The sequence below is a fragment of the Chaetodon auriga genome, chromosome 4 (genome assembly GCF_051107435.1).
Source record: "Chaetodon auriga isolate fChaAug3 chromosome 4, fChaAug3.hap1, whole genome shotgun sequence".
Classification (NCBI taxonomy): Eukaryota; Metazoa; Chordata; class Actinopteri; order Chaetodontiformes; family Chaetodontidae; genus Chaetodon; species Chaetodon auriga.
The window spans coordinates 3,133,313-3,159,378 of NC_135077.1; the positions used below are offsets into that span (position 1 = coordinate 3,133,313).

At 42.7% G+C, this 26,066-nt stretch overlaps 4 protein-coding genes across 7 annotated transcripts; 3 read left to right on the plus strand and 1 right to left on the minus strand.

The window, feature by feature from the left end:
• Nucleotides 1-1,737: 1,737 nt before the first annotated feature.
• LOC143319797 (LITAF domain-containing protein-like) lies at nucleotides 1,738-6,279 on the plus strand. 2 transcript variants are annotated; one of them, XM_076729014.1, is made up of 6 exons: nucleotides 1,738-1,774; nucleotides 2,433-2,499; nucleotides 3,755-3,859; nucleotides 4,036-4,089; nucleotides 4,219-4,366; nucleotides 5,754-6,279. In XM_076729014.1, the coding sequence occupies exons 3-6, from the start codon at nucleotides 3,763-3,765 to the stop codon at nucleotides 5,857-5,859; spliced, it is 405 nt and encodes a 134-aa protein (XP_076585129.1). In that variant the 5' UTR covers nucleotides 1,738-1,774; nucleotides 2,433-2,499; nucleotides 3,755-3,762; the 3' UTR covers nucleotides 5,860-6,279. The 2 variants fall into 2 exon arrangements, with proteins under 2 accessions (XP_076585129.1, XP_076585130.1); XM_076729015.1 differs by having other exon boundaries at nucleotides 3,758-3,859.
• Nucleotides 6,280-9,818: 3,539 nt separating this feature from the next.
• Nucleotides 9,819-16,898, plus strand: gprc5bb (G protein-coupled receptor, class C, group 5, member Bb). Its single transcript, XM_076727722.1, has 4 exons — nucleotides 9,819-10,623; nucleotides 11,585-12,692; nucleotides 14,563-14,675; nucleotides 14,784-16,898. The coding sequence occupies exons 2-4, from the start codon at nucleotides 11,585-11,587 to the stop codon at nucleotides 14,826-14,828; spliced, it is 1,266 nt and encodes a 421-aa protein (XP_076583837.1). The 5' UTR covers nucleotides 9,819-10,623; the 3' UTR covers nucleotides 14,829-16,898.
• A 1,286-nt stretch (nucleotides 16,899-18,184) lies between these two features.
• knop1 (lysine-rich nucleolar protein 1) lies at nucleotides 18,185-21,563 on the plus strand. Of its 3 annotated transcripts, XM_076727720.1 has the most exons (6): nucleotides 18,524-18,644; nucleotides 18,937-19,542; nucleotides 19,582-20,100; nucleotides 20,191-20,262; nucleotides 20,525-20,593; nucleotides 20,920-21,364. In XM_076727720.1, exons 1-6 carry the CDS (start codon nucleotides 18,624-18,626, stop codon nucleotides 21,223-21,225), a joined length of 1,593 nt encoding a protein of 530 aa, XP_076583835.1. In that variant the 5' UTR covers nucleotides 18,524-18,623; the 3' UTR covers nucleotides 21,226-21,364. The 3 variants fall into 3 exon arrangements, with proteins under 3 accessions (XP_076583836.1, XP_076583835.1, XP_076583833.1); XM_076727721.1 differs by lacking the exon at nucleotides 18,524-18,644 and adding an exon at nucleotides 18,185-18,278 and having other exon boundaries at nucleotides 18,937-20,100; nucleotides 20,920-21,563; XM_076727718.1 differs by having other exon boundaries at nucleotides 18,937-20,100; nucleotides 20,920-21,563.
• A 255-nt stretch (nucleotides 21,564-21,818) lies between these two features.
• Nucleotides 21,819-25,636, minus strand: exosc1 (exosome component 1). Its single transcript, XM_076727723.1, has 8 exons — nucleotides 25,591-25,636; nucleotides 24,345-24,460; nucleotides 24,048-24,122; nucleotides 23,854-23,942; nucleotides 23,729-23,762; nucleotides 23,566-23,616; nucleotides 23,334-23,418; nucleotides 21,819-23,097 (listed from the first exon to the last, which is right to left on the minus strand). Exons 1-8 carry the CDS (start codon nucleotides 25,616-25,618, stop codon nucleotides 22,991-22,993), a joined length of 585 nt encoding a protein of 194 aa, XP_076583838.1. The 5' UTR covers nucleotides 25,619-25,636; the 3' UTR covers nucleotides 21,819-22,990.
• Between the last annotated feature and the right edge of the window lie 430 nt (nucleotides 25,637-26,066).

Sequence of the window (26,066 nt, forward strand, 5' to 3'; positions counted from 1 at the left end):
ATAATACTGGTGAACGTAAAGCTGTAACCGTGTTCAAATAAGATCTGTAGGTATTCCTGGATGACTGCCTTCACCAAATGACCAGTATTCAGCATTACAGTACAACTGAGGACTAAAATGAATGCTGGCGACACAATAAAGCAAAGCCTGGAATAAATGGATTAAAAGCAATTACAAGGGATGAATATTTGACACACACGCACACAAGCTATAAATAATGAGGAACAGGCCAGTAAAATAGCAGCACTGCATAGACGGCCTGTCACATCTCAGGCAGTTTAACCTCTGGTAAAGAGGGTTTATCGCTCGCGTCTGGAGGCTCACACTTGAATATGTGTGAAACTGAGCCCTCTGCTGGTGCTGTCACACTGTCACACTGCATTTTTTAATTCTCTGCATTCCTGCTGCATATTTGATGTGAGTACCACCAACATGGCAACATTTAATACTATGACATTTTGCACTAGTGTAAAGACGATCATTTAAAAACTACTCTTAAGGGAAAGTGGACCACACCTGAAGCCCCTTCACACACAGAACCACCTCCACTGACCACAGAGCAGGTGACAGGAGATTTGAAGGTAGAGGTTCACATAACAATGTAAGTCTGGTAATATGTTCATATTCTTCTAATGATCAACAATAAATTAATCCTTCTAACAAGAATAGAAAGTGTATCCTCATATATCTTATCCCTCTGTGCCACAAACCTGTATAATTACCCAAAACACATTAAATATGCATCAGTAAGTTGTTCTAATGCACACGATTCACTCCTGTTTGAATAACATGTGCTAAGAGCCACGGTGCCCAGCTGTTTGAGGAAATTATCTAGCTCTTTATTTATTTATTTATTTTTTAAATTAAGTCTATATTTGTGAGCCATTTTTAAAGATTTACATCCTAAGTAGGCGCTTTTGGGCTTTGGGCTGAGACATGCTGGGGAATAGACAGACTAATGCATTGTTTGTTTTGGTCTTTTCATAGGATTTGTTGACAAGGAGAAAAATACAGAACCACACCAGCCTTACGGCTTAAAGTGCTTCCATGTCGGCCTTCCAAAGTGACTTTTTGTTCGTCCTAAAATCATCAAATTATCTCCGAATGTCTTGCTACAGGGTTTTGCCAATTACCTTTAATATCAAAACAAAACTCAATGTTGTTTTCTTTTAGAAAGTTTTTATTTACTTTGTACCTTACAAATAGAATATCTTTCCACAAAGTCTGAACAGGCACAATAAAAAGTGTCTCCCGGTTTGTCTCAAACATTGAAACAGGTCATTTTTCTTTCATTTATTTACTGTCTAGTAGCAGTTTTTGTGGATATTGTCTTTTACTATGTAACTAAATGTACCTACTGCTTGTCACAGTTCTTATTTGTATATCCTTGTAAACCGGGCACTCCCGCCGGAGAGCTTGCCCTGTGAATTTCTACTGTGTAAACAAAGGTTGGTCAGTCCACCACACTTTGTGTAAGAATCTCATACAGCGACACACACTGCAGTACACAAATAAAACAATACAATACTGACTCTTTAAGGGTTTTGTTGGAATATATGACTCGTGTAGCAGATATCTATAGTCTGAAATAAGAAAATAACATTTTGAAATTCTATTAGTAGGTTTGGTTCACACCTTGGATGACTGCAGCTTTTCCACACAGCTGCTCCACCCTCTTGAGGACACACTTCATTGTCTCATTGTCTTTCTCAGTTACTCTCAAACATCAGAGGAGGAAGCAGTGCCGGGCTCTCACACGCCCTCCTTTATCAAGGTAAGCAGAGTCACGTCTGTCCTCAGCTGAGCGAAAAGGCTCAGAGAATGAATAAATATTACATGACAGCACAACCTGAAAGTTTCATGTTTATCTGATTTTGGTGACTTGTTTGATTCTGCACTTAAAAATCAGCAACAGCAACTTTTGTTTGGAGCAGGAGTGTGAAGAGCTGTTGAGGTTTTAAGCAGCCGCTGAGTCCGTCTGCTCTTAGATTCAGAAAAGGCTCGTCTATCAAAGCACTCTGAATTCTGGTAAATCTTCGCTCCAGATTGACTGTCTTTTGTGTTGAATGCAAATGAAATAAGTGAAGTGGATGCAGATGTAATGTTGTGTACTTTGTGGTGAAGTGGAACGTAATGTTGAAATTTGTGTGTGCGGCTTGGTTTTCATGGGTGTACCTGTTATCAGTTGTCACATATGAAACAAATACTGTACTACGTGAGATTCGAATTTGACCCATGAGTCATTTTATAGCTTTTATTTGGTCCTATAAACCTGACTGGAAGGTCAATCATCACCATCATTACAGGTTTCGACAGAGGAAATGATTGCAAATGGAACAGTGTATTTTTTGATTCCCTGAACAGGTTGGACGAGATTTGCCATGTCACTCACCACCATACTTTTCTCTATGTCCATTCTCTTTTATTCTCAGTCAGTCACCTGGGTGAGCCTGTATTCTCTGAACCATACGGTGTCCAAGAGCGCTCAGCGCAGGCCACATAAGAAAACATGCAAATGACGAAAAACGTCCTCACAAACAATTTTAACATTCTGATTCAGCATTTAAGTTCATTCTTGACACACTAGTTTTACAAAAAAAATAAAAATAAATAAAAAATCTCAGATCACTCTACTGAAGAGTGTGAGTTGTGGCTGAGAGCTCAAGAAAAACAGAGTAGGTGGACTTTAACATTGTATTGTCAGACATTCTTATTGCATAGTATTATTGTAGATATGTCAGATTCACAGGATCAGTGACAAACAGATAGCGATGGAGATACTGACTATTTATACTCTGTGGGTATATATGTGTGTGTGTGTGTGTGTGTGTGTGTGTATTCCGTCGCTGTAATCTCTGCTATCCTCTGCACAGCCTTGGGTGCATTTTCAGCATTTGTTTCCTTTTGCTGTCTACTGTACGTGATGTTGTCTCCATGTACGTGTGATTTGTGTGTTTGCTTGTGTGTTCTTAAGGTGTAGTGCACTGATCTCTCTCAGTTCCCATAAATTTGGCTGTAACTTCCTTGCACTTCACACAACACACACACACAACACACACTCTCACACACACAGAAGTGGAAATGTCCACATCTCTCTCACACGTTTCACAACACTTTTATTACAGTGGACTTTATCAAACACCTGCCTGTAAGCAATCAGCCGGCACTCCTCTGCAGAATGATGACCCGCACTCGTGGTGTCAAGACAGTTTCAGATTCACAACAGGAGCTTGTTCACATTAGTTGTTCACAGGTGTGTGGGATAAAAAAAAAAAGTCTTTGTGGACATTTGGCACATTGCTGCTTTACATTTTGGTAAAGCGGTGAGATAAAAGTATAACTGACATAACGTTGGGACTTTTGGTGATGTGAGAGGAGGCACTCTTACAGTAACAAGTGTTTATCCTTTCACTTTAGGCACTTGCTTCTGTCTAAAATGTAACCAAACCAGCTTCCTTGCATGTAAAAGACATGGGGAGAGTATTGTTATTCATTGTGTTGAAATGCTCTTTGACTTGATTTGCTAGTTGACATACTTCAGAGGGATGGGCCAAATGCAAGCAAGTGGCACTTCCATGTTTCAGTCTGTACCCAGTCGGCTGCACATTTTGACTACTCAAACGTCCTGTTCAACATTCACTGTGCTTCGTTCAGAAAGATCAGAAGACCTGATCTTGGATTAGAAAGCCTTACTTCACTTCCTTTTTTACTGTATTTTTTTTCTGCCTTACAAGCGTTTTTCCTGCTCCTTCAGCAGATACCATGGAAAAGGGTCAGGAAATTCCTCCGGGAATGGCAGCACCGCCGTATCCTGGTCCCCCTTTGGGAGTCTACCAAGCTCAGCCTGGCATCCAACCTGGTAAGACAGGTCCTTCCACCTGTGTCATGTTAACTGCTTGTTTTTCTCTTTTTCTGTAGTGTTGCTTTTTCTTGAGTCTTTTCAATCAGTCCATGTGGTGAGAACCTAACGGCAGCTTGTTCAGCATTCTGTTCTTTAAACCTTTCTCAAGCTAAACGTCTCTTTCTAATATCCAGTTCAACAGCCTGCTTACCAGTACTCCCCGCAGCAACCTCAGGTCATTCAGCCTGGTGAGCATCTCTCTCCAAGTGCTTGTCACAAATTGAAATAACTTTGAATTTGACAGTGAGGGCTTGGTGAGGAGTTGTGGACTCTAGTTGTCAGTGTGTGTTACAGGGTGTTGGTTGTCTTCCTCACAGTGAGCCAGGTGGTGGTGGTGCAGCAGCTGCCAACTGATGTTCCCGGACAGATGATGTGTCCTCACTGTCAAAATACTGTCATCACCAAAACCGAGCCCAAGAATGGTCTACTCACCTGGGTGATCTGTGGCACTCTAGGATTCTTCCTGTGAGTGAAAACAGCAACACATACAAACACCTGCATCAGCTCAGACACACTGTAAAACATCGTACAGCAATTTTGTGGAACCAACTAATCTTTTCTCACGAACTTCACATAAATATATTGTTTTCTTGATTTAAAGTAAATTCAACTTTAAATTTCTCGAGGGACGAGTGTGATTTACATATCTGCATCATAATGAGAAAAAGTCAAAAAGTCAAGTCAAAAGTCTGCTGTAAAGCCATCAGACCGCCGAGTACACAAGGCCTGTTTCACTGTGATGTTTTTCCACACAAAACTAGGCCAGGTAAAAGTTAACTTTTAACTGGCATTAAGCTGGTCTGGCAGCAGTCTGCTGGAACAAGCAATAACCTCAGTTAATGCCCACAATCATAGCTGATAGTGTCAGCTATCATGGTTAACTTTAGGTTCTAAGTGAAAAGCAACGGCAGAGAGAAACAGACTTCACGTCCTTGTACTTTGGGAGCTCCAGGTGAACTCATGAAAGCTGATGCTGTGTGCTGGGTGTGTGGTCATGGCAGAGGCTCTGGAGTGGACAGATATGTAAATCACAGCCTCTTTGCAGCTCCTCTCAAACCCCTCCTCTCCACGGCAAAACACTGACAGAAAGTTAAATGAGGAAAGCCAGTGACATTTAGAAAAAGAACTGACTGAGTAAAAGAATGTGTCATTAAAAAGACCAAACAGAACAAAGTCATTTTTAAGGTTTGGTTCTTATTTTTCAGTGCCAATACGAGTGTTTCCAATACAAGTGTTCCACAGAATGTGATTTGTACACTTTATTGGTTTTGTAAATAAATGCTAATTCTGATTTTGATGGCAGCAACATGTTTCAAACATACTGGGACAAGAGCAATCAAAGACTGGGAAAGTTGTAAACAGGTTCACTGGTAACATGTGATAGTATCATGATTGGGTATGAAGGTCAAATGATTTCAGTCCCCACCCTGATACACTGTTAATTAGACAGGCCACAGGGATCAGCCTGCTTTGCTGGCATGTGCCTGTGGTATGATGTGACCACAGCAGCAGACACAGCTGCCTGTTCTGCATATCAAATGAAGAAGTGACTTTTCAAACTCAGAAAATGTAAATGGAGAACAAATCTGTCAACGTTTGTCAGTGTGACTGAACAATGGTTGTTTCAACTTATCTACATCTTAGTTTACTGAACTTATTTTCTCAAGTTCACAAAACAACACAATTGGTTTGACATTTTCAAAACTCTGAAGTTCTGTTAGCTCACATTTTAAGGCTGCAGGAGAACTACGATGAACCGTCTTAAAATGATCTACAGTGCACGCATTGAAGTGTTGTTTAGACTCTACTCTGATATTCTGATGCCTGACTTTATTCTGATACTCTACTCCAGATGCTGGCCGTGCTGTCTGATTCCATTCTGCGTGGATGCTTGCAAGGATGTGGAGCATTCCTGCCCCGCCTGTAACAGCGTCCTGCATATCTATAAACGCATGTGAAAAAGCACTGCAGCGTAAACTCTGCTGAATTTACAACAAAGGGCAGAGAAGTCAGCCTTGACTAAATAAACATCAGTGCAGGAACCAAACCTCTCCACGCAAACACATGTCATCATGAGCCCTGTGCATGTACCACCTGCATTACTACGTACTGTACATATGTGTAGATAGAAGATTACATAACAGCTGTGATTCCTCTTTTCTGTTATCTGTTGATTCCCAATGTGCAATTATGTTCCAAACGAATGTAATGTGCAAATGTGAAAAATGTTATTATCATTGTCATATTTTTACTTGACCTGATTGATGATTTAAAGCAGCAATATGTGATGGACATGATCACATTTTAGTGACACACTGCAATAATCACAATCACAATCACAATGATAACCAAATCAAATGAATAAATCTCTATTTAATCACCGCTGAAATGTAGCTGTCATTCTTTTTTCTTGACTTTATGACTGGAAGTTGCCACATAGGTTTAATTATGTAGATTTTCTTGAAAGAAAAAAGAAACGTTGAGATCAAAATGTAATTCTTAACAGGTAACATACACTATATGAGCAAATCAAGATGCAAAATATGCATTTCTTTATACTTGTATAACCAGAATGAGGTTTGAACTACCAGAGAAGGTCGCGATGTGTTCCCCCCACTTCATTAATCTTTTAAGTAGATAACTTAAGAAAAACAGCAAGCCAGTCTCAGCTCGTCTGTTGGCGGTAGGACCCTTGGTATTTGTTATATGTGTTGGTTGCCAGGAATATTGCTGAATATTTAAAGTTTGTAGTAAAGTAAATAGAGACTTGGATCAATGCATTTTAAGTCCAGCAGTTGTTTTAAATAGCTCAGATTTGTTTGTAATGAAAATATGAGGAATTGGCATTGGCAGAAACATCAGGAGGAGTGTTAGCGTCTGTGATGAATAACATGATGTATGACTGCATGTATGGTGACTTTAGGATCCCCCCCAGCAGTAATGCTTTTCAGAGTCGAGTCATGAGCTGCTTTCTTGGGCTGCAAAGTGGGCTGCTGATGTGGGCATGGGACGGGAGTCATGTCTGGAAGGCAGACGTGTGAAATAATTTGGTTGTGGAACTGAGGAAAAGCAGGCTGAAAAAAGCCTTAACTGGGATAGAACACACAATTGTTCTTGGCTGAGAGAGGTTGCTGCGATATTTTCTCTTTCTGTTGTGCAGTTTATTTTCAGGAGTTAATTTGTAATCTAAAATGAAAGCAGTCATGCAAAAAAAAAAAATTAAAAATTAAATACTAAAAATCCTTAAGGAACAACGGAAGGAGGAGATTTGTAATTAGCCAAAGCTCTTCAGATGAAACAAGATTACCTTTCCATAGATTAAACTGAATTTATAGATTTATAGGTCCCTCAGGTAAGAACTGGTACATTACCGGCAGCTGGCAGCTGAGATAGCAGGACTGATGAGGATGAATCTCATTTTTTGTTCCATTGCTCCACATTCAATCACTTGAGGAGTCATCTGTCTGAAAAAATCCAGTTCAAGAACTGGTGATTTTTGTCTTGGCAGCTAAGACACAGTATCCATCACAGCAGGACATTTCTGTCATGGAAACAGGAATTTTCTCTTTTTGAATTAGTGGAAGTGTAGATAAAGTTCTGTCACATGGCCATCCCAGTTGTTGTTGCTGTCTTGTAAGGTCATAAGAGCTGAGCAGCAGACCATACGGTGCAGGACACTCAGATAAACAAATCAATCAATCACAGCTTTATGACGATGTACACTAAGAACCCTCCGATGATGAAATAATGATGGAAACATGTAGGGAAGAGGACGTTTGTCACAACAGGGTGATGAAAAGGATGCAGGCGATAAACTGAAACACTGTTACCTTTTTCACAGGAGACATTTTAACATGTCATAGTAGGAAGAGCGCAGGTGATACTGTGGAAAAGCTCTGTTGTGTAACAATGTCCCCATTTATTTACAACTTTATGACGTATTTAATGGAAAAGATGCCTTCAAATCTTCCAGAGGTGTAATTTAGTAGAACATGTAGAACATGAGAGGGCGATAAAAAATGAGGGAGGAACAAAGTTTTCTAAGTATTTACATGATTTAATGGTATGCTCTGATACAGTAGGTGGTGAGGAGGAGGAGGAGAAGGAGGAGGAGGAGGGTGGTGTTATTTTTCAATCTGCTGCAGGACCGGAATAGTGATGGTGGTGTGGTTAGTTCCCATGAAGACGCCAAGACAAACAAGTTTGAAATCCTTTCTTTTCTTTTTTCTTTTCTTTTTTTTTCCAATTTTTTTTTTCAATTTTTTTTTTTTGCATTATCTATTTGAATTATCTACCAAAGCTAAACTGTGGTCCTCTCTATACTGTTTGTGTATTTTCTGAAGTCAAAAGTGAACAGCGTCCCATCTTATATGACCTCAGATTACTGTAGTTCTCCAAGTAGACAGCAGGTGGAGCTAACAGACTGTGAGACGCAGCCCTATATCTCACACACCATCACTTCCACTTGCCACTTCCTGTTTAATATGAAGTGCACTGTTTTATACGAGCTCTCCACTGGCAGTGAAAAGGGGGTGTGAAAAGGACCCTGAAAGCACTTCGACCTGTCCTGTTCAGCCTCATGGCCAATAGGGTGAAAGGACACCTCTCCAGCTGTGGACGTGTCTAACGGTGAGGTGTCGCAGAGCCGTGACGTGAAGACTCAGCCCAACACGCCTCCCTCCATGAACCTCCCATGTGCCCTCTGAATGTGGCTTTGTGTGGTGAGACCTGAGGTGGGATAAAGATGGGATTATGGGATGGGGCCTATTAGACTGTGACCATAGTAACTACTGGATTACACAGATTAGAACTGATGTCCTGAGTTAGTCAGCACTTCTCTGCCCTGTTGTCTCCCACCTCTGTCTTCGTTTGTCTCTGTGAGAGGACATAAACACAAAATGGGACAAAACAGCGTAAGGACACATACACATACATTAACATTATACATTAAGTCCAGCTGAATCTAAGAAGGTTTCTCAATTTTTTTGAAGACAGTGACTCGTAATTGTACTCAAGATAGACAGGGACATCAGAGAGTCATGTCTGTTAGAGGCTTGCAGACATTCAGTTTGTCTCATGGCAATTCAGAGGGGTGGTCTCACAAAGACTGGAAACAGGGAGAGACAGAGTGTCCACTGGCCATGGCCAAGAAATGGTCGGGCACATAACCCCAAGTTTTGTACAGATTTAATAAACATGATGTAACATGTTAGTCAGTGAGCTGGAGGTGCTGGTCGGCAGAGCCAAGCTAGCTGGGATAGTTTTAGCTCTAATGATGAGGTAGAAACATACACTTGTGATCAGAATACAGTAGGAAAATTACAGGTGTAAATACAATGTAATACAACTGTAATACAATGAATGATGGCTGAATTCCATTTAGCTGCTTCAGTTTAGCTGAATGTTAGTGAATAAAACAATGATAACTTGACTCTGAAGCAGCCATCATTCATTATTCCATTCTTCTGCTTTGCACCAACCACAGCGGTCACTGCTGCTGTTTACATGCATGCGAGGACACGCTATCTGGATTAGACTGTGTCGACGGACACAGCAGGGTGCAGGTATGCACTTCTTTGATTACATCTGTTTGTCTATGAGTTTATTTGTGTGTCACAAACCAGCTTTGGCTTCTCGTGTGTTTTGCCTCTATCTGCCACAGAGCTCACTAGTGTCTGTCAGCGTCAATCTCTCTCACTTTGATCCAACCTGACTCGATTAGGTAGCGCAGTGGTCGTTCCTTGTCATGGCTGCCCTCATGTCGTGTCACTCACCCACATGAAGCCAGATTACTCCACTCTAAAGGGAGACTTGGCTGAATCATGTCTTCGGGGGTATTATGTAACACTCTGCTAGGATGGCCACGTGGTCACAGGGCTCACCTGTGTTTAGATTGACCATCTGCCCCTCCCCATGCAAAGCCCATCTTCACTCTGCAACACGCGGACATGCTGAACAGACCTCCAATTGTTTTTTGTCGATCAAGGATGAATCTGCATCTCTCGCAGCTCTGAGTGTGAGGAAGAATTGTATAAGTGGTATGAGGAAGACGTGGGAGCCTGAAGGCAGAGATGAGATGTGCAAATGAGTGACTAATAGGCCTACTGGATCGGCTGCTAATTACTGTGCTTATATACTGTATTTACTTCCTATTTTCTTCCTAGTTAGACAGGTGCACCAGCGAATCATACTCCCCCTGTGTGGGTGAGGAGAAGTAAAGCTGGGATTGCATCTCTGTTGACACCTCTGCAGATTCAGCGTGAAGCAGGGAGAGAGAAACACACAGACATGCAGAGAGAATGAATAGAAAGAGGAGGACAGAGGGCGAGAGAGAGAGAGGCAGAGACAGTGAGAGAGAAGAGTGAAAGAGAGACAGAAGATATATTTGAGTATGTGGGTGTGTGAAGTATCAAGGCATGCATCATAACTGTGGATTTTTCTTGGAGCAGCCGGACGTATCAGCTCAGAAGCAGGACGTTACTGGTCTCATAAAGTGTGTTACTTTGTTCTTAAAAACAGCAGGAGCTGTGAGTGCAGAGAACAACACGAGAGACGTTTTCAAAGGCAAAATGGAAACTGTTTGGTTTCTGCTGCCTCAACTGCATTAACTGGGATTATTAAAAAAAAAAAATACATGAACTAGTTGAAGGGATGCACACTGGGAAATAATGACGCCTCTTCACTGTCAATAATCAAGATTTCAAGTCAAGAATTCATCTGAGGTGAGTCTGGAATTATGACTGGAGAGTTACATCATTTTAATGCTGTGGTATTTTGTATGTATGTGTGTGTGTCTGTGTGTGTGTGTGTGTGTCTGTGTGTGTGTGTGTGTGCGCGCGCTCTGATACTTGTGTCCTTGTTAGGACCAATTTGAGTTTTAGACATTGACAGTGAGAACGTTTTCACCTCACGCTTTCACTGGCTGAGGGTTAAAACTACGTGTCAGGGTAGACATTAAAATTCTGCTTACATTATTGGAAAGTGAGGACATTTTGGACATCCTGACTTACAGACAGACCTTCAAAGGGCTGTTTGAGGATTAAGACTTGGTTTTAAGGGTTAGGTCAGGATTAGGTTTAGGTTAGGGTCAGGGTTAGGGTTGGGGTTAAGCACTTAGTTGTGATGGTTAAGGTTAGGGTAAGGTGCTGGGGAATCCATTATGTCAGTGAGTGTCCTCACAAGGACAGAAGTACAAAATGTGTGTGTGTGTGTGTGTGTGTGTGTGTGTGTGTGTGTGTGCGTCCTCATGCATTTCTCTGTGCTTTTGGGTACTGAAACTCGACTTCTCAAAAGCCCAGCATGCAATGTAGTCAGCCCACGCTGTTTCCCGTTACCATGGAAACATTGCCCAGTGCTAAAAGCACTTCTATTCTGCGCTGTGTGTGTGTGAGTGTGTGTTTGTGTGTCTGAAAGAGAGAGAAACATATTAGTCTCTGACATATAACAGGCTTATTGGATCATCATGCTGTATGTATTTACTGCTCTTTCTACTGTATGTTGTGAATGATGAAGATGACGTATGAATGCATCACATCCACCTTCCTGCCTCCCTCCTCTCTGGCTCTTTCTCCTCAGTATCACTCCTCTTGTTTATCTCTGTGTACCTCTCTCCCTTTTCCTCTCCTTCTACCCTGGCTCTGTCTCTGCTCATCACTGCATATTTTCTGTCTCTGTGTCTCTAAGATGGCTGTCAGCCCTATCATCATCTGCCTCCTGTCACTGATTGGCTATGGCTCATCCCACCCGTCTCCTCCTCCTCCTCGGGGATGCAGTGTGGATGTGGACCCTCCGTACAGAGTGCTGTGTGACCTGGAGTCGGTCTGGGGTGTGGTTCTGGAGGCCGTGGCCTGCTGTGGCGGCCTCAGCTCTCTGGTCCTCGCTGTGCTCCTGCTAGTCAAGCTGCGCTCCACTTCTGACCCCGCCAGGCGCTCTGGCATTGGGCCTCTTCTCCTGCTCCTGGGCACGCTCCTCGGGCTCTTCACCATCTCTCTGGCTTTCCTGGTGGGGAAGAACCAGGCGCTCTGCGTGGTTCGCAGGGCCTTCTGGGGGCCTCTTTTTGCCCTCTGCTTCTCCAGCTTGCTAGTGCAGGGGGTGAGGCTCAAGAGGCTGGTGGCTGGCAAGACGAGCCCATCTGGCAGCTCCCTGGCAGCGCTCGGTCTGGCCTTGGCCTTGGTTCAGGGGATCATCTCGGCTGAGTGGGTCTTGTTGACTGTAGTTAGGGAGGGTCACCCAGCCTGCGAATATCCACCTTTAGACTTTGCTCTGACATGCAGCTACACCCTGGGGCTGCTCCTTATAGCCATGGGGCTTTCGCTGGGGGTGGTGCTGTGTGGAGGAGAGATGGAAGCAGAGGGAGCAAGTGGGAGAGAGGAAGATAGAGAAGGAGAGAATGAAAAGAGGAGATGGAAGTGTAATGCAGTGTGGCTCTTCCTGTCCAGTCTGGCATCAGCATTGCTATGGGTGGCCTGGCTGGGCTTTTATCTTTATGGCAGCCAGGCGCTGAGAGGGAAGGGGAAAGGGGATAGGTTGGGAGGAGGAAAGAAGAACGTGAAGGTGTTGGATGAGCCGGCGCTAGCGGTGGCCCTGGTCATTCAGGGCTGGATCCTGCTGCTCTTCCATGCTATTCCAGAGGCGCACCTGTGTCTCCGGAAACCTCCACAATCCAACACGCAAGACTTCTTCGACACCAGTCACACGTCCCCTCCTCCACATTTTGAAGATGAGCTGCCTGCACACTCTCACCGACCCTTCCCAGAAAACCAGGCCTTCTCTATGGAGGAGCACGGTGCAAGTAAGCTTACAGAATGTTTCGTATGTACACGTCCTGTGTGTGTTTGTACAACAGAGAATCTGCTTCAAAGGAAACCTGTGTCAAATGCTGCCTTGTTACAAGTTAGGTTGAGTACAAAATATGTTTGGCATTCAAATGTCTAAGTCATGACAACACTGTTGCCTTGTAACTAACAAAAAAATGGATGTTGCCCAGATTCCTTTCCAAAAATGGTGAAGGACTTTTCTGTATTCATTGTCATGCTGATGAATGAAAAAGGAGAATACCACATAAGTGACTAACTTTAATATTTAACTTAATATTCACACAGTGGACAGAGTCCTAACGTTAGGACTAACATGCCCCTTATTTTGTTTCTTCTAACTCAAATAGCCTCGGGGTGTTTTGTGAATATGGCCCCAGTTCTCTCAATGGAAAAAAAATGGATGCAGTAACCATAAACAGTAAAAATATGCATAAAAACTACCCAAGAAACTCCTGCAGTATAATCCATGCTCTGTTTGTTACTGCTATATTTTTGTTTACGTCTCAGATTTCTTTCCTGAGCAGCTGAATACTCAAAAGATTCAGTCACACTTCAAAGATTACTTGTGAATCTAAATATGCTGTGTAACTAAACTTTCATCCATTGCACTGCTGATCACTGTCCTAAACTTGCAACATGATACCATATCAGCATACTACCATGAGTGCCATGTAGGTTTGTTTACAGAAAAGTGTGGCCTGCTTTTAGCTACTGTAAACAATCCAAAATCCAATTAAACCTTATGAAATGCCTGATTCCCCAACAGGCTCACAGAGAAATGTATGAGTCATTTCACTTTGATTGCTCTCCTGAAGCCAAATGCACAGATGAAGAGCTAAAGTCACAATGAACCAGGATAAACAAAGAGCGGAGGCAATGGCACAACGGAATCATAAACAGGGTTTTGTTAGACAGCAGACTTTATTTTTATGGCTGACTGAGGGGGAAAACCTGTGCTGCAAAGAAAGGAACAGCCGTCCAACCTGTCATACAGGGAGGACAGTCATGCAATCTGTGCTTGAAAGGTTTGGGTTCAGGGTTGTGGTCTCTGTAATCACTGTGATATGAATATGGATATGAATGTTGGCCAGAACTGTGAAAACTGGATAGTTAGAAGAAAGACTGGAATTTTTCTACCCCCCAAAAAAACACTGCAACTATGACGTAATTTTCACTTGTAGCCACAGTGAGTCACTGTTCAGCAAAAGTCAATCTGCTCAATGCTACGTCACACAGAAACATCCACAATGATCATTCAGGTTACCAATTACAACTTTGTTTCTGAGAAATCATGTTTTGTCTGTTGGTTTAACGTGGCAGACAACTCAAAATACTATAATACTCGTGAGCATCACCCTCCGTTGCCATGGAGAAAAGCCAGTAAAAGGCGCAAATCAGAGCCGTAGTGGATTCAGGAAAAAACCTGCCAACTTTGCTGAAGTCATCCAAAACTGTGAACAAGTGTTTCAACTAGGAAATTGGATGTTGCTAGCCAAAAAAGGACCTCGGGAGTCATAGCTAACTTTTTATATCCACAGGTTTGTAGACCAGAAATAATTCCTCACACTTCACAACTCCATCACGTGAAGTCACCAAACTGCATGTACCAATAAGCATGATAAAAGTGTAATTCATTCAGTCACACAAAGCTAACAAAACAGTCCCGGAGATGTCAGCAAAACACAGTCTTAGCTCCCCACGCAGTCCGTACCCACCTGGTGGGACAATTATACTTTAGCCTCGAGTCTGCTGCATGTGTGATTTGTGCCAGTCGGTTACACAGTCATCTGTCACAGCAGGTACTCTGTAACTTGTGTGTGCGCTTTACCTTCTTTGGTCTGTCAGCTCTGCGAAGTGGAACATACCACAGCAGCCACGGGAGTGCCCGTCCTGGCATCGCCTTCAGAGGTCACGTCTACCAACCCACTGAGATGGCCCTGGTCATGAACGGTGGGACAGTAAGTATGGCAGAAACACATTGTGTGTATTCTACTCTGTCACTTTTATGAAATAATCAACCACGAGTTTGTAATTGTTCCCTACTTGTTTATCTCTCTCTCTTGCAGATGCCCACAGCCCCAATTAACTACACTGGACGACGGTTATGGTGATATGGGACAAGACTTGAAGAGGACACACTGGTGTAACACCAGTGTGTGATAGTAGAATTTCCTGTTGCCTAAGAAGAAAAGATTTTAAAGACATCACATATCACACAGTATGGATTTGAAGGGAGCTAAAATGTTTAATGTATTTGTGGTTAGGGTTAGCACATATATGAATTTGACAGTTTATGGTCGAAGCCTAATAGTATTTTTGCTAAAGTTTTTATGGGTTGCCTCCTTATTGGCAGACTGGACATGGAATCACAAGAGAGGGAAAAGTGACGCAGCTTCCACATTTAAGACATTTTGTCACAACATGAGAGTATTTACGGTGCGTTATTTTGATCAGCACAAATCAGCACATATAGTCTTCAGTGTAATATGTACATACACTGACAAAGAGTGCATAAGGAGGACTAAAACTGATGAAAAACCAGTGTTCAGTGTAGTATTCAAGGGGAGTGAGTGAAGGAGCTGCTGCTGGACCGTGAGCAAGGAAAGATTAAAGGAGGATTTGAATGTAGTGAAGGAAATATTTTGCCTGAGCAGCGAATGCTGTCACTTACTGATGCCATCGGTGATGTTTGCTTCATGAAAACTACACTTTCCTTTTCTTTCTATTTGGCATCAAGCTACCACTCAGACAAAAAGAAAACAAGCTTTAGAATGTTTATGTAAATTACCCGCATACACCCACAAAGTGTGCTTGGCCTCTGTGTTACATGCTGGAAAAACCCAAAGTACTCATAGTGTTCTTCTCTCCATATCGCCAGTCAATTATCAGTGCTGTTGGACAGTTCACCGTGTGAATTGATGAATGTCATACATTTAACACAGCTTGTGAAGCGTTCTGGAGGATGAGGATTTAAAAGGCTATGGATGAGTCTACTTCTCATGGATGAGTATTTTTAATAAGCATATCACAAAAAGCCATTTAATACTGCAATACCTATGCTGCAGTATATAGGGTTTACTGTTGGACGTTGTAATTTTGCACTTTATCAGCGCTGATCATGTCTGGGCATTGTGATATTTGAGATGCATGTAAAAGCACAGTTTAAAGGTAATGTATTTTGTCAGAATTAATGTATTTTGAATGTTTTCTAGACTTTTGATATACATATTTAAGAGGAATACTAGTTTTAGTGTTGAGTTTCAAAGTTCATTCTTGATATTGGAAACAGCAGAGGACAGAACAATCTCAAGCGCTCAGAACATGGAAACGTAAACATCTACAATTTCATGACAACTGGGCAAAAATCTGCCGAGATAGAGAGCTCTGGAATAGCCACTGTGCTAAATTGACCTTGAGGTTGGGCTGTTTGGTCAACCAGTTTCAGCGTGTTTTCACTCATGTTTTCCTAAGGTTACTTTAGATTCAATACGGCTATTGATCATTACACATTTGCCTGAGATGTATGGCAACATCTCATTATATTTTGTCATTCAGGATCACTTTCAATTTCAAATCCCACTGAATACTGAGAAAGCATTCAGTCAACCATCACTGTGAACATAACTGGAACGGATTCAAACTGATGTATACTGTTTATATGAGTGACACTGCGAAGTTTGGCTCCGAGTCCAGACAAATCTCTAGTTGGCAGCTGCTGTTCAACTGCAACTGGCAACTGAGCTCTGAGGCAAAATGACAAATAAAAATCTCTTCATATTTGACTGGAGGGTTGCAGTGCCCGTCTCCTCAGCAACACTGAATTCAATGCAGGACAATTTATCCAGTTCAAACACAATTCAAAGAACAGTCACCGTATTCATATTGTGACGCTTTCTTCTTGCTATAAGACTAAACTAAATAACTAAGCTGTCAACAACTTTGCTTTTGTGTACAGTTGTGGGCTCTGATGTTGTACAATGAAAATATTACTACAGGATTTTTATGTATTAACCCTATATAACTGAGTTTTAATCATGTAAATAATCCAAATGTGAAAAGCCAACGGTATTTTCCTTTTGGAATGCTCATATGATGATAGCACTGTCACTGTTTTATGGCAGCATAACATGAATGTCTGTAACGTGATTTGCACAAAGTGGCTAATACATCAGTACACATTTTCTGTTTGCTATTGTCTGATCATTTGACTAATCTTTCTTCAGCCTCCTTTACTGCAAACTGGGTCTAGAAGAATAGTATATTTTAAAAATGCATGTAAAAAACATTTTCTAAAATTATTTTGAATATAACAGAAATCATGAAACTGTGTACCAAGTGCATGGAGTTCAGCTGGTTTAAGAGCCGAGAGAAGACATGCACACTGTCTCCCCTCTGCGTGATCGGGAACCAGTTCCTTTCATGGCTCTATCCATCAAAAATAGCAATGGAGCAGCAGTTCTACAATTCATCACTGCATATGGGAGTATTTCAAAAGTAACCTGGGATATAGTAAAGTCATGGTGCCTTAAATACATTTGAGGCTGTAGTTGGAAGCTGCAGTTGTAGGTGGCTTCTAAAACATCCAGGCCCCAGGTTGAAGGCAGGGTGCTGAGAGGCTGCAGTTGAAAGCTGATACAAATAGCGGTGATGGGCTGTAGCCAGATGCGGGGGTTGTAGATGGCTGTCAGAGGTAAAAGGCACAAGCAGGGACACCAGCTGTCCCCAAAAGATGGGGATGCAACTGGTATGGATGTGTTGGGCAGATGGCGGTGTTAAATTTATAAGCAGCAGGTGGATGCTGAGGTAGAAGGTGGATACCACTCACCTGCATGAGAACACTGTGACTGCTGCCAGTGAAGGCTGTATGTGTGTGTCTGCAAAAGAACATTAAGGTGGTCGCTGGCTGGTGTTGGAGCTGCAGGTGACTGGTGGAATTTGCAGGTGGAAGCTGAAGTCGGGTGCCATTGGCTGTCAGAGGCGAAAAGTAGGGCCGGAAATGGCAGCTGTAGATCGACACTGGTCTTGGCAGTGGCGGAGGCTGGGGCTTGAACTGATCCCGTAAATGGTACATTCTGTTGTGTTTGGTTACATTTTGTTGTTTGTTCATTTGTTTAATATATTTGTTTATGGTTATCTATTTGTTTATTTTTTGTATGTTTACTTATTGGTGTTATTTGTGTCTGCACTATGCTCAGTCAAATGAGTTTTATAAATATGCTGGTTCAATACAGAAAAAAACTGTTTGACTAACCACCAAGCTAACGCTAACTTTAACTTAGCCTTAGTACTTCAGACCTGAAATTATGACTGAAATTATGAGTAACAACACAATTAATTCAAGGAATAGTCTATAGTGTTTAAAACCAACAAACAAAATCTAAAAACGAATAACGTTACATGTTGACGTGTCGTCAATCAATCGCTACCGCTCCGAAATGTGTTCATGTGCGCGCGCGCTCGTTGCTACGGACGCCTGACTCGTCGCTAACAGGAAAGAAGGGAAACTACTTCCGGGTGAAGAAAGTAACCAGGCGTCCACGTGAATTATCAGAGATTACAAAGTAAGTAAAGCGTCCACATTTCTAACATATTGTGCACCAACATTAAAAAAGCCTTTCTCGTCTGGCGGGTTGATTAGTTTCCTTCTTCCTCCGTTTGACATTTTACTTGATATTTAACGTCAGCTGCTGTTAGCTAGCTAGCATGGTTTACCGAGAGTGTGCTTTGAATAAACTTGGTCAGCTTGTTCTACCTGAGAAGTGTTGTTTTCGCCTCGTTGTCATTCATGCAGTTTTCGGTACTCTGCAGGTCTCAAGTGTAGGTGCCATGGACATGTTAGCTCACTTATGAACATTGTCCTCGTTTCATGCTTCACACGGACGACGTGATCTTTGCACCTAAATCTAATGAGATCACCTTTTGACCAGGTACTGATTTGCAGCATCAGATATCTAACTTTTAATCAGAATTGTTTGTGCTAACCAGTAAACACATGCAAGGCAGATTTAGGTGCTATCCTAGATACAGATCTAAGCTTCAAGTCCCACATCAACAAGGTGACGAAAACTACAAACCATTTATAAATCAGAGATGCTGAAATACTCATTCATGCCTTTATTTCAAGCGTTACTATAAGGCCACTGAGAGACCTCAGCTCATTCAAAACTGAATCTACTATCAAAAGGTATTGTCTTGCAGTAATTGTATTTCTCTCACCAGACAAGCCAGACATCTGCTGCTGTGCAGAGGCCAGAGGAAAGGGTGAGAATGAAGATGGAGGAAGACAAGAGTGTGGAAAAGAAAGAGAAGAAACCTAAGAAAAGAAACACCTCTCTGACTAAAAACAAAAACTGTACTGCTGACGATGGGAGCCTAATAGAGGTGAAAAAAGAAAAGAAGAAGAAGCGCAAAAAAGTTGATGTGGTGGTTATAGAAGAGGACGTTTGGGATGGAGGTGATGAAAAGGAAGAGAAGAAGAAAAAGAAGAAGTGGAAAGTTTCTGAATCTCAGAGTGATGCCAATAGTTCTGATGTCAAGAATGAAAATGACAACGAAGTCAGCAAAAAGAAGATGAAGAAGAAGAAGAAGAAGATACCACTGGCTGAGGCTGAGAATGAAGAGGACGCTGAGAATGAAGAGGAAACTCCACAGAGTTCAGTCAAAGAAGAAGAGGAAAAGAAACAGCGAAAGAAGAAGAAAGTAACAAATAAGTCTGTACAAGCTCAAGCAGAAAATGTAAAGATAGACAAAGAGGAGGAAGAAGAACAGGCTGGAAAGGATAAACTGCCAAAGAAAGCCAAGAAGGGAAAAAAGAATACTTTAGCAGTAAGCATAGAGGAGAATAAAGAACAAGTTGAGAAGAAGAAAAAAAGCTCTGACGAGGAAACCACAGAAGCTATGGATGGAATTAGTGTAAGAAAAAAGAAAAAGAAAACTAAAACGAAGGTGGCTGAGAATGGTGTGAAGTTAGAAACACTGGAGGGAGAGACGGGTGAGGCCAGAGAGGTGAAAAAGAAAAAGAGTGTGACGATGAAGAAAAAGACAGAAAATGGAAATGAAGGAGCAACGCCGCAGATCATAGACAAAACCAAGGAGAGCAAAGCAGAGGAAGACAAACCCACCAAGAGTGAGAGTGTTACAGAGGAAGCTGAGACGGACCTGAAGAAAAAAGGGCGTAAAGAAAAGAGAAGGAAAGCTTCTGTGGAGGTCAGCGAAGTAGAGACAGAGCCGAGTAAGAAGAAGAGGAAAAAGGCAAAGCAGAGCAGGGAAGCTCTTGTCACAGCAGCTGAGGTGGAAACACAGGAGGAAAACCTGAGTTTTGAAACTGGTGCAAAGAAGAAGAAAAAGAAGAAGAAAATTAAAGAAGAGGTGGAGGACCAGCATGTGAGTGTGCATCATCAGGGGCGACTGACACTGCGCTCGGGTGCCGTCTTTTATTTGTTGCATCGGGAGTGAAACTTGTTTGTGTTACAGGAGTCGCCTCAAGTGGACGTGTTGTTCCTGTCAGAGAAATCTGGAAACGCTGATGAGGTGACCATCAACCAGGTAAACATGGCTGTCATTATTACTCCGTCACTGTGAGTGTGACACTTCATGGTTATCTTAAGCAGATTTAACAAAGGAGATATAAATTGTTAATTGGCATATTTCCCAAAATGTTTAACTGTTCCTTCAATGAGAGCCAACATGTAATTGTCCGTTTTCTTTCCTGAGTAACTTGCATTACAATTACACGTACAATGTGAGTTGCTCCGTACGACTGCTTTCTGCAACGAAGCTTAACAAAGCGTGTTTTGGCTTGTCACAGGAGAGGAGACAGGCTTTACAAATGGAGATTGACCGGGCTTCTCAACCTCAAAAAGCAGCCAAAGCGACGGTCAGTATCAGTGCCTTTCACTGCCCTGTTTTAGTACTACACTTTGACAAAATTGGGGGACTTGCAGCTGACAGATTTAAAAAAAAAAAATTGTCAAAATGAATGCACCGGAAGCAGCGAGATCCTGACATTTTCCATAATGCAGCTCAGTAGCCTCTTCATTAGACCCACTGTGCCTGAGATGTGTCCTTGTCCACAGACATTATGCAACTGTTTTCACAGACTGAGTCATACTCCCCGAGGCGAGTAAGCTGAGCTTTGCGTGTAGAATCAGTAGTGAGGTCCTTCAATGCACCAAGTTTCTCATATTTGTCTTCATTCCTCAGGGTTTCGGCCAGTGGAGCACCGCCCAGTTCGACAGCTCCGACCGGCAGCAGAAGTTCCTCCGGCTGATGGGCGGTTTCAAAAAGGGTTTCCAGCCTGCTGCGGGGAGCGCCGCAAGAGCAAACATGGCACTGGGCAAGGACGCGCAGCAGCAGTTGCAGCAAGGTCTCCTGGGAGAGTTTGAACGCGCTCAGTCGCGCAGAGTGGACTTCAGTAACAGGGGCACAGGACTGGGATACGCTGCACCGTCCAATAAGAAGTTCTCCATTGACATCAGCGCATGTCGATCAGTTCGCTTTGATGATTGATCGAAGTGTGTGTGTGTGTGTGTGGGGGGGGGGGATCTTCAAGAGACGTGTGTATTTATTGTATGTGTAATTTTTAACTGTAGATGTGCACACAACCATTTGCTCAGAATCACTGAACCATCAACATCAAAGAACAGACTGTTAAACTGGTATATCAGAGAATAAACACATGATAATAGCTTTTGTACATTCTGTATATTAACGGTCCTTCTGCTGGAGGAGCTGCGCTGATGCATGTAAAAGACTGTAACTGACTCCATTTTGTCATGTGATTTCAGTAGGTCTCTGTTTACCCTGAGGTAGCTCTGCTGGTGCAAATAAACATGCTTTCAGTCCCAGTTTTTAAGTGAGCCAACGCGTCCACAGCGCCTACGCCTGAATGCAGACATGGTGGGTTCAGCTGTCAAACACTTTCCTGAGTTTCCACGTGTCAGTTTCGTCTCCGTTAAAGGAGTTTCAAAGAGTTTGAGTATTTTTCATCACATGAATGAAACTAAGGATTTTAAGTATTGTGTGCGCACCTCTGAGGCTAAAGTCTCATAACACGAGCACATGCAGTAAATCAGTGTGGATAAAAGGAAGAAACACACTGATGCTTCTGTCAGTCATTTTATACCAATGTTGCACATGAATGGTGTCTGCTGTAAAGTAAAAGAACAAGGAGAATCAAAGTACATTTTACTTCAAATAAAACAGGAACATTTCTGCTTGCTTGGAAGCTCATAATTGTTTAGTTTTAATAATGTGCTGGAAAACAAAAAAGAAATGTTCCACTGTCACGTGTACTTCAATATTCCGTGCATGGTGGCGGTTTTGTAACTCAGACTGAACATTCAGCTCTCTTAGTCACATTCATTTTCCTTTGAAACAGGCATTTGTCCAGTAGTTTACTTGAAACCAGAGAAGCTGGAAGGGGGAAAAAGTGAGCCTGAGATGAAAATGGCTTTCAACTAAATTAATGTTTTTGCCACTTTTCTGGACAAGGTGTTAAAAAACAGGTGAGCCCCCTTCATGACATCATGCAAAAGACGCTTTGAAGAGCAGCACTCACTTTTTGGTCAAATCCTCCTTATTTCAGACCAAATGCAGCTGCTGCCCTTCGAATGATCTCTGTTAGAAAACGCAGAGTTCATTTTTGTCTTTACATGAGAGAGTCTGAACCTTGTCTGAACCAAGTCTCACATTAATGCGCACAGCAACGTGCACCGACTGCTTCATCCTGCAAGCGACCTGATGATCAGCCATCAGGCCGCTCATTAGCCAAACTGAGTGAATCCTGCATCTGTGAAGAAGACCTTTCTTTGCTAGCTGCAAGATTCTGATACATTTAGCTTATCAACATAGTGGTCACTGAGGAAGTTTTGGCAGCTGCAATGTAACATCCTGACTGAACTTGGTCAGTTCTAGTCAGGTTTCCATCTGTCAATTTAAAGACAACTTTAAAAACCCCACGTTCCTGCTGCATGCACTAAGTTTAGTTTAAAATCTTTTTACGACAGTCGCCGCATTCTTTAGAGGACGTCTTCACAATTTTGCAGTTTGGTCTGATGGTGCCTCTGTGTGTTCAAGCTGGCACAACCAAATGATGACAATGTGCAGAGGGAGAGCTACTTAACAAACACATAGAAATACACGGGCCACAAGCAGCCAGTGATATGCACATTGTCTCTCAGAAAACGTCCGAAACAGAGTTGGGTATTTACTTGATGACGAGGAGGGAGGGGAAGCTGTGTGTTCCTTGTGGAAGAAAGACATTTCAGGGCTCTCATGCCTGTAGATACTCCGGCTGCACTCGTGCCACTTTGCGGAACTCTTTGACGTGCGTCTGCGGGCACTGCATCTCACACCAGCTGATGGGAACCATCTGGACACCTGATTCACAAAAGCAAACAAGACAAAGATGTGATACAACGGAGACCAGTAACGTGACTATACGGCGACAACGGTCTACACGAGCGATTCTTTCCTCTTCGGTTATCTTGGCAGTTACTCTTGCACCACCTTGTGTTCAAACAGGATACTATCAATCTGTGCAGGGCTGTGCTCCAATCCTCTCGATGCATTACATTAAAAAAAGTAAACTTGTTTAATTGAGCATTAAGAGTTACCTGATTCACTGTGTGCCACCACCACCCCCAGTTCATTCTCTGCTGTCGTCAGCAGGTAGTTGGACTGCACGTCACCGAGAGAGATCTGACATCTCAGGTCAAGGGAGAAACAACATATATCCACAGCAGAGGTGCATTCAAACTAACTAAACGGTAGCAGATACATGAGCTGAACATTTTTCATAGTCAATGAATTGTTCATTTATTTGGTTATTTGTCAGGTGAAGGATACCACTTTCGCCAAGACGATGTCGCCAGGTCTGAAGCTTTTGTACGTTTCCACCTGTAACAATAAAGAGAAAAGCTTTACGCTGAGCATGTCACCAAGCACGAGTTAACAGGGGCTGCAGAAAAAGCTGCTGATAATCTGACTGCATATGTGGAGTCAAACACACCTTGTCTTTCTCTGTTGCGCGCACATCTTCTTTTCTGTGGAGTCAGAAGAAGTGATCAGCTTTGGAATGACGCAACATGACATAAAAGCTCTGTTTCACTGCAGACTGTTTCTTTTGGGGGTTACCTGATTGTCCCTCTGAAGCGGTCCTTCAGCGGTGTGGAGCCTACATATAGGATGTGGACCTTGGCGAACCTGGGGTTGATGCTCGTCACCTGTACAAGCAAAGAATGCCGAGGCTCAAGACAAACCAAATCTGAACTGATCACTTCATCAGATCGACCAATTCCAGAAGAAAGGTATCGGATTCCACTGCGTACCTTACAGGTGACTATTGCTCCTACATCTGGTAGTAATTGTGTTTCTGTTTCCCTGACCACTGAGATCACTGGTAACTAGAAAGAGACAAAAATCAAGCATATTAATACGCACACACACACACACACACACACACACACACACACACACACAGAGGTCACACAAAGTACAATGTGTATTTCATCACAGGCACTGAACAAATCTATTTCAGTTCCATTCACAAATGTTGCGTAACGCCCTCACCGTGGCACTCCCACATGCCTGACTGCTGCTGCAGCGCTCCCCGCCCCACCCCTCACCTCCTCTCCCTCGTTTTTCCTCAGCACGTAGCCTGCTAGTGATGAGTATATGTAGCCGTGCCGCAGGTACACTCCTGTGCCGGGAATACAGTCTTCTACACTGCATAACTTGTCACCTGGAGACAAACAAGATGAGAACGTAGTGATGAAGAATAGTTGTACATACTACATGTCAGTGTTTTGTAGTGGAGGTGGACTGTCTGCTAAAAATCTGAGTAAAATAACACACGCTGGTGATATAAAACATTAACCTTTGGAGTAAAAGACCATCGGCTTTCACCCACAGAACACTTTGTATTTACGAGTGTGTCTTTTATTCAGGCTGCCGTCTGCTGAAGGTCTGCTCATGAGACGAGGCCCTGGGTGGATTACGCCTCAGCAGAGCAGTTTCTCAGGGTGTCTCTGCACACATTCCCAGACTTTTAACAAGATCTGTACACGGCCGCGGACTGGAGACAGGTTCATACTCTGAAGAACATTACTGGGACATGAGGAACGAAGGGGGAACTTATCCTGAGGCACAGTCCTGTCTGCACAGAGAACAGGGTTTAGCTCATAGTCCTTCATCTTAGGAGGACAATGATTACTCTACACTCACTTTGAGTGATTCAACCTCAGCTTTTACGTGACATGAAATTCTAATCCTGCCAGATCTGAACCGACAGACTGCCAACAATCCGTGTTACTGCTGCTAAGAGCTGGTGTTTCCGTGTAACTTCACTATCACTGCTCAGGCAACTGTTCGATGACAGGTATTTTGTTGACGTTTCCTTCTGCTCCTCACATAGTAATTACAAGTGATGACTTCTGGTGGGTGAGTCAAAACGAGTGAGACAAGGAATGCTGCTGTCCTGCCTGGGGCGATGGGCAGGGCTGGAGATGAAACCCGCCGTGGAAAGTAAAAGTCCACAGCTTCACAGCCCTGCACACGGACGGTACTTAGCGCAAAAACAACGACACGTAAAATCCCTGAAAACACCTACACCGTCTGATATTCACCTGATACAACTAGCCATTTACTAAAAAGTAGTAGCGCTAACTTTGCTATAAGCCCAAAGCCCACCTCACGCATGGTAGCTGGGAATCGCTTACAGCGTTTCACGCTGTCAGACTACAGTGTAACTACACTTTCTAGCAATACGGCGACGTCTACGGAAGCCAACAACTGCACAAAAGGGAAAAACCGGTCTAAAGCCCAGTTTAATGCCATCCTAAGTACGAGGAACTACTATTTTACGGTACTCACCAGGAACACACAGCTTCATGGGCGACATGTTTACGAGAAGAGCAGCTTGTCAACCGATTGGCTGTGACGAAGGTATTAAATCGATTCTGATTGGTCGGTCTCAAGCTGAGAGGAAGTAAAAGAAGGAGCGCTTGGTCCGCCATATTTGTTGAGGCACACATGTGGATTGCACAAACATCCACACACAATGTGATAGGTTACAAATGTAAAATTACTTACATCTACTTCTACAACATCATGAACAACAACAACAACCAGCAGTTGTAGTAATCATCATCATCTTCATCATAATGGACTGTATTTAAATAGGTATATTTATATCTAGTCTTACCAACCGCTCAAAGCAATTTACAACACCATCCTGCATTCACACGTTAATATACCAGTGGCAGAGGCTAACATGCGAGGTACTAGCTGTTCATCAGCTACAATAACCATTCACACTCACACTCACAGCACCGCGTCAGGAACAATTT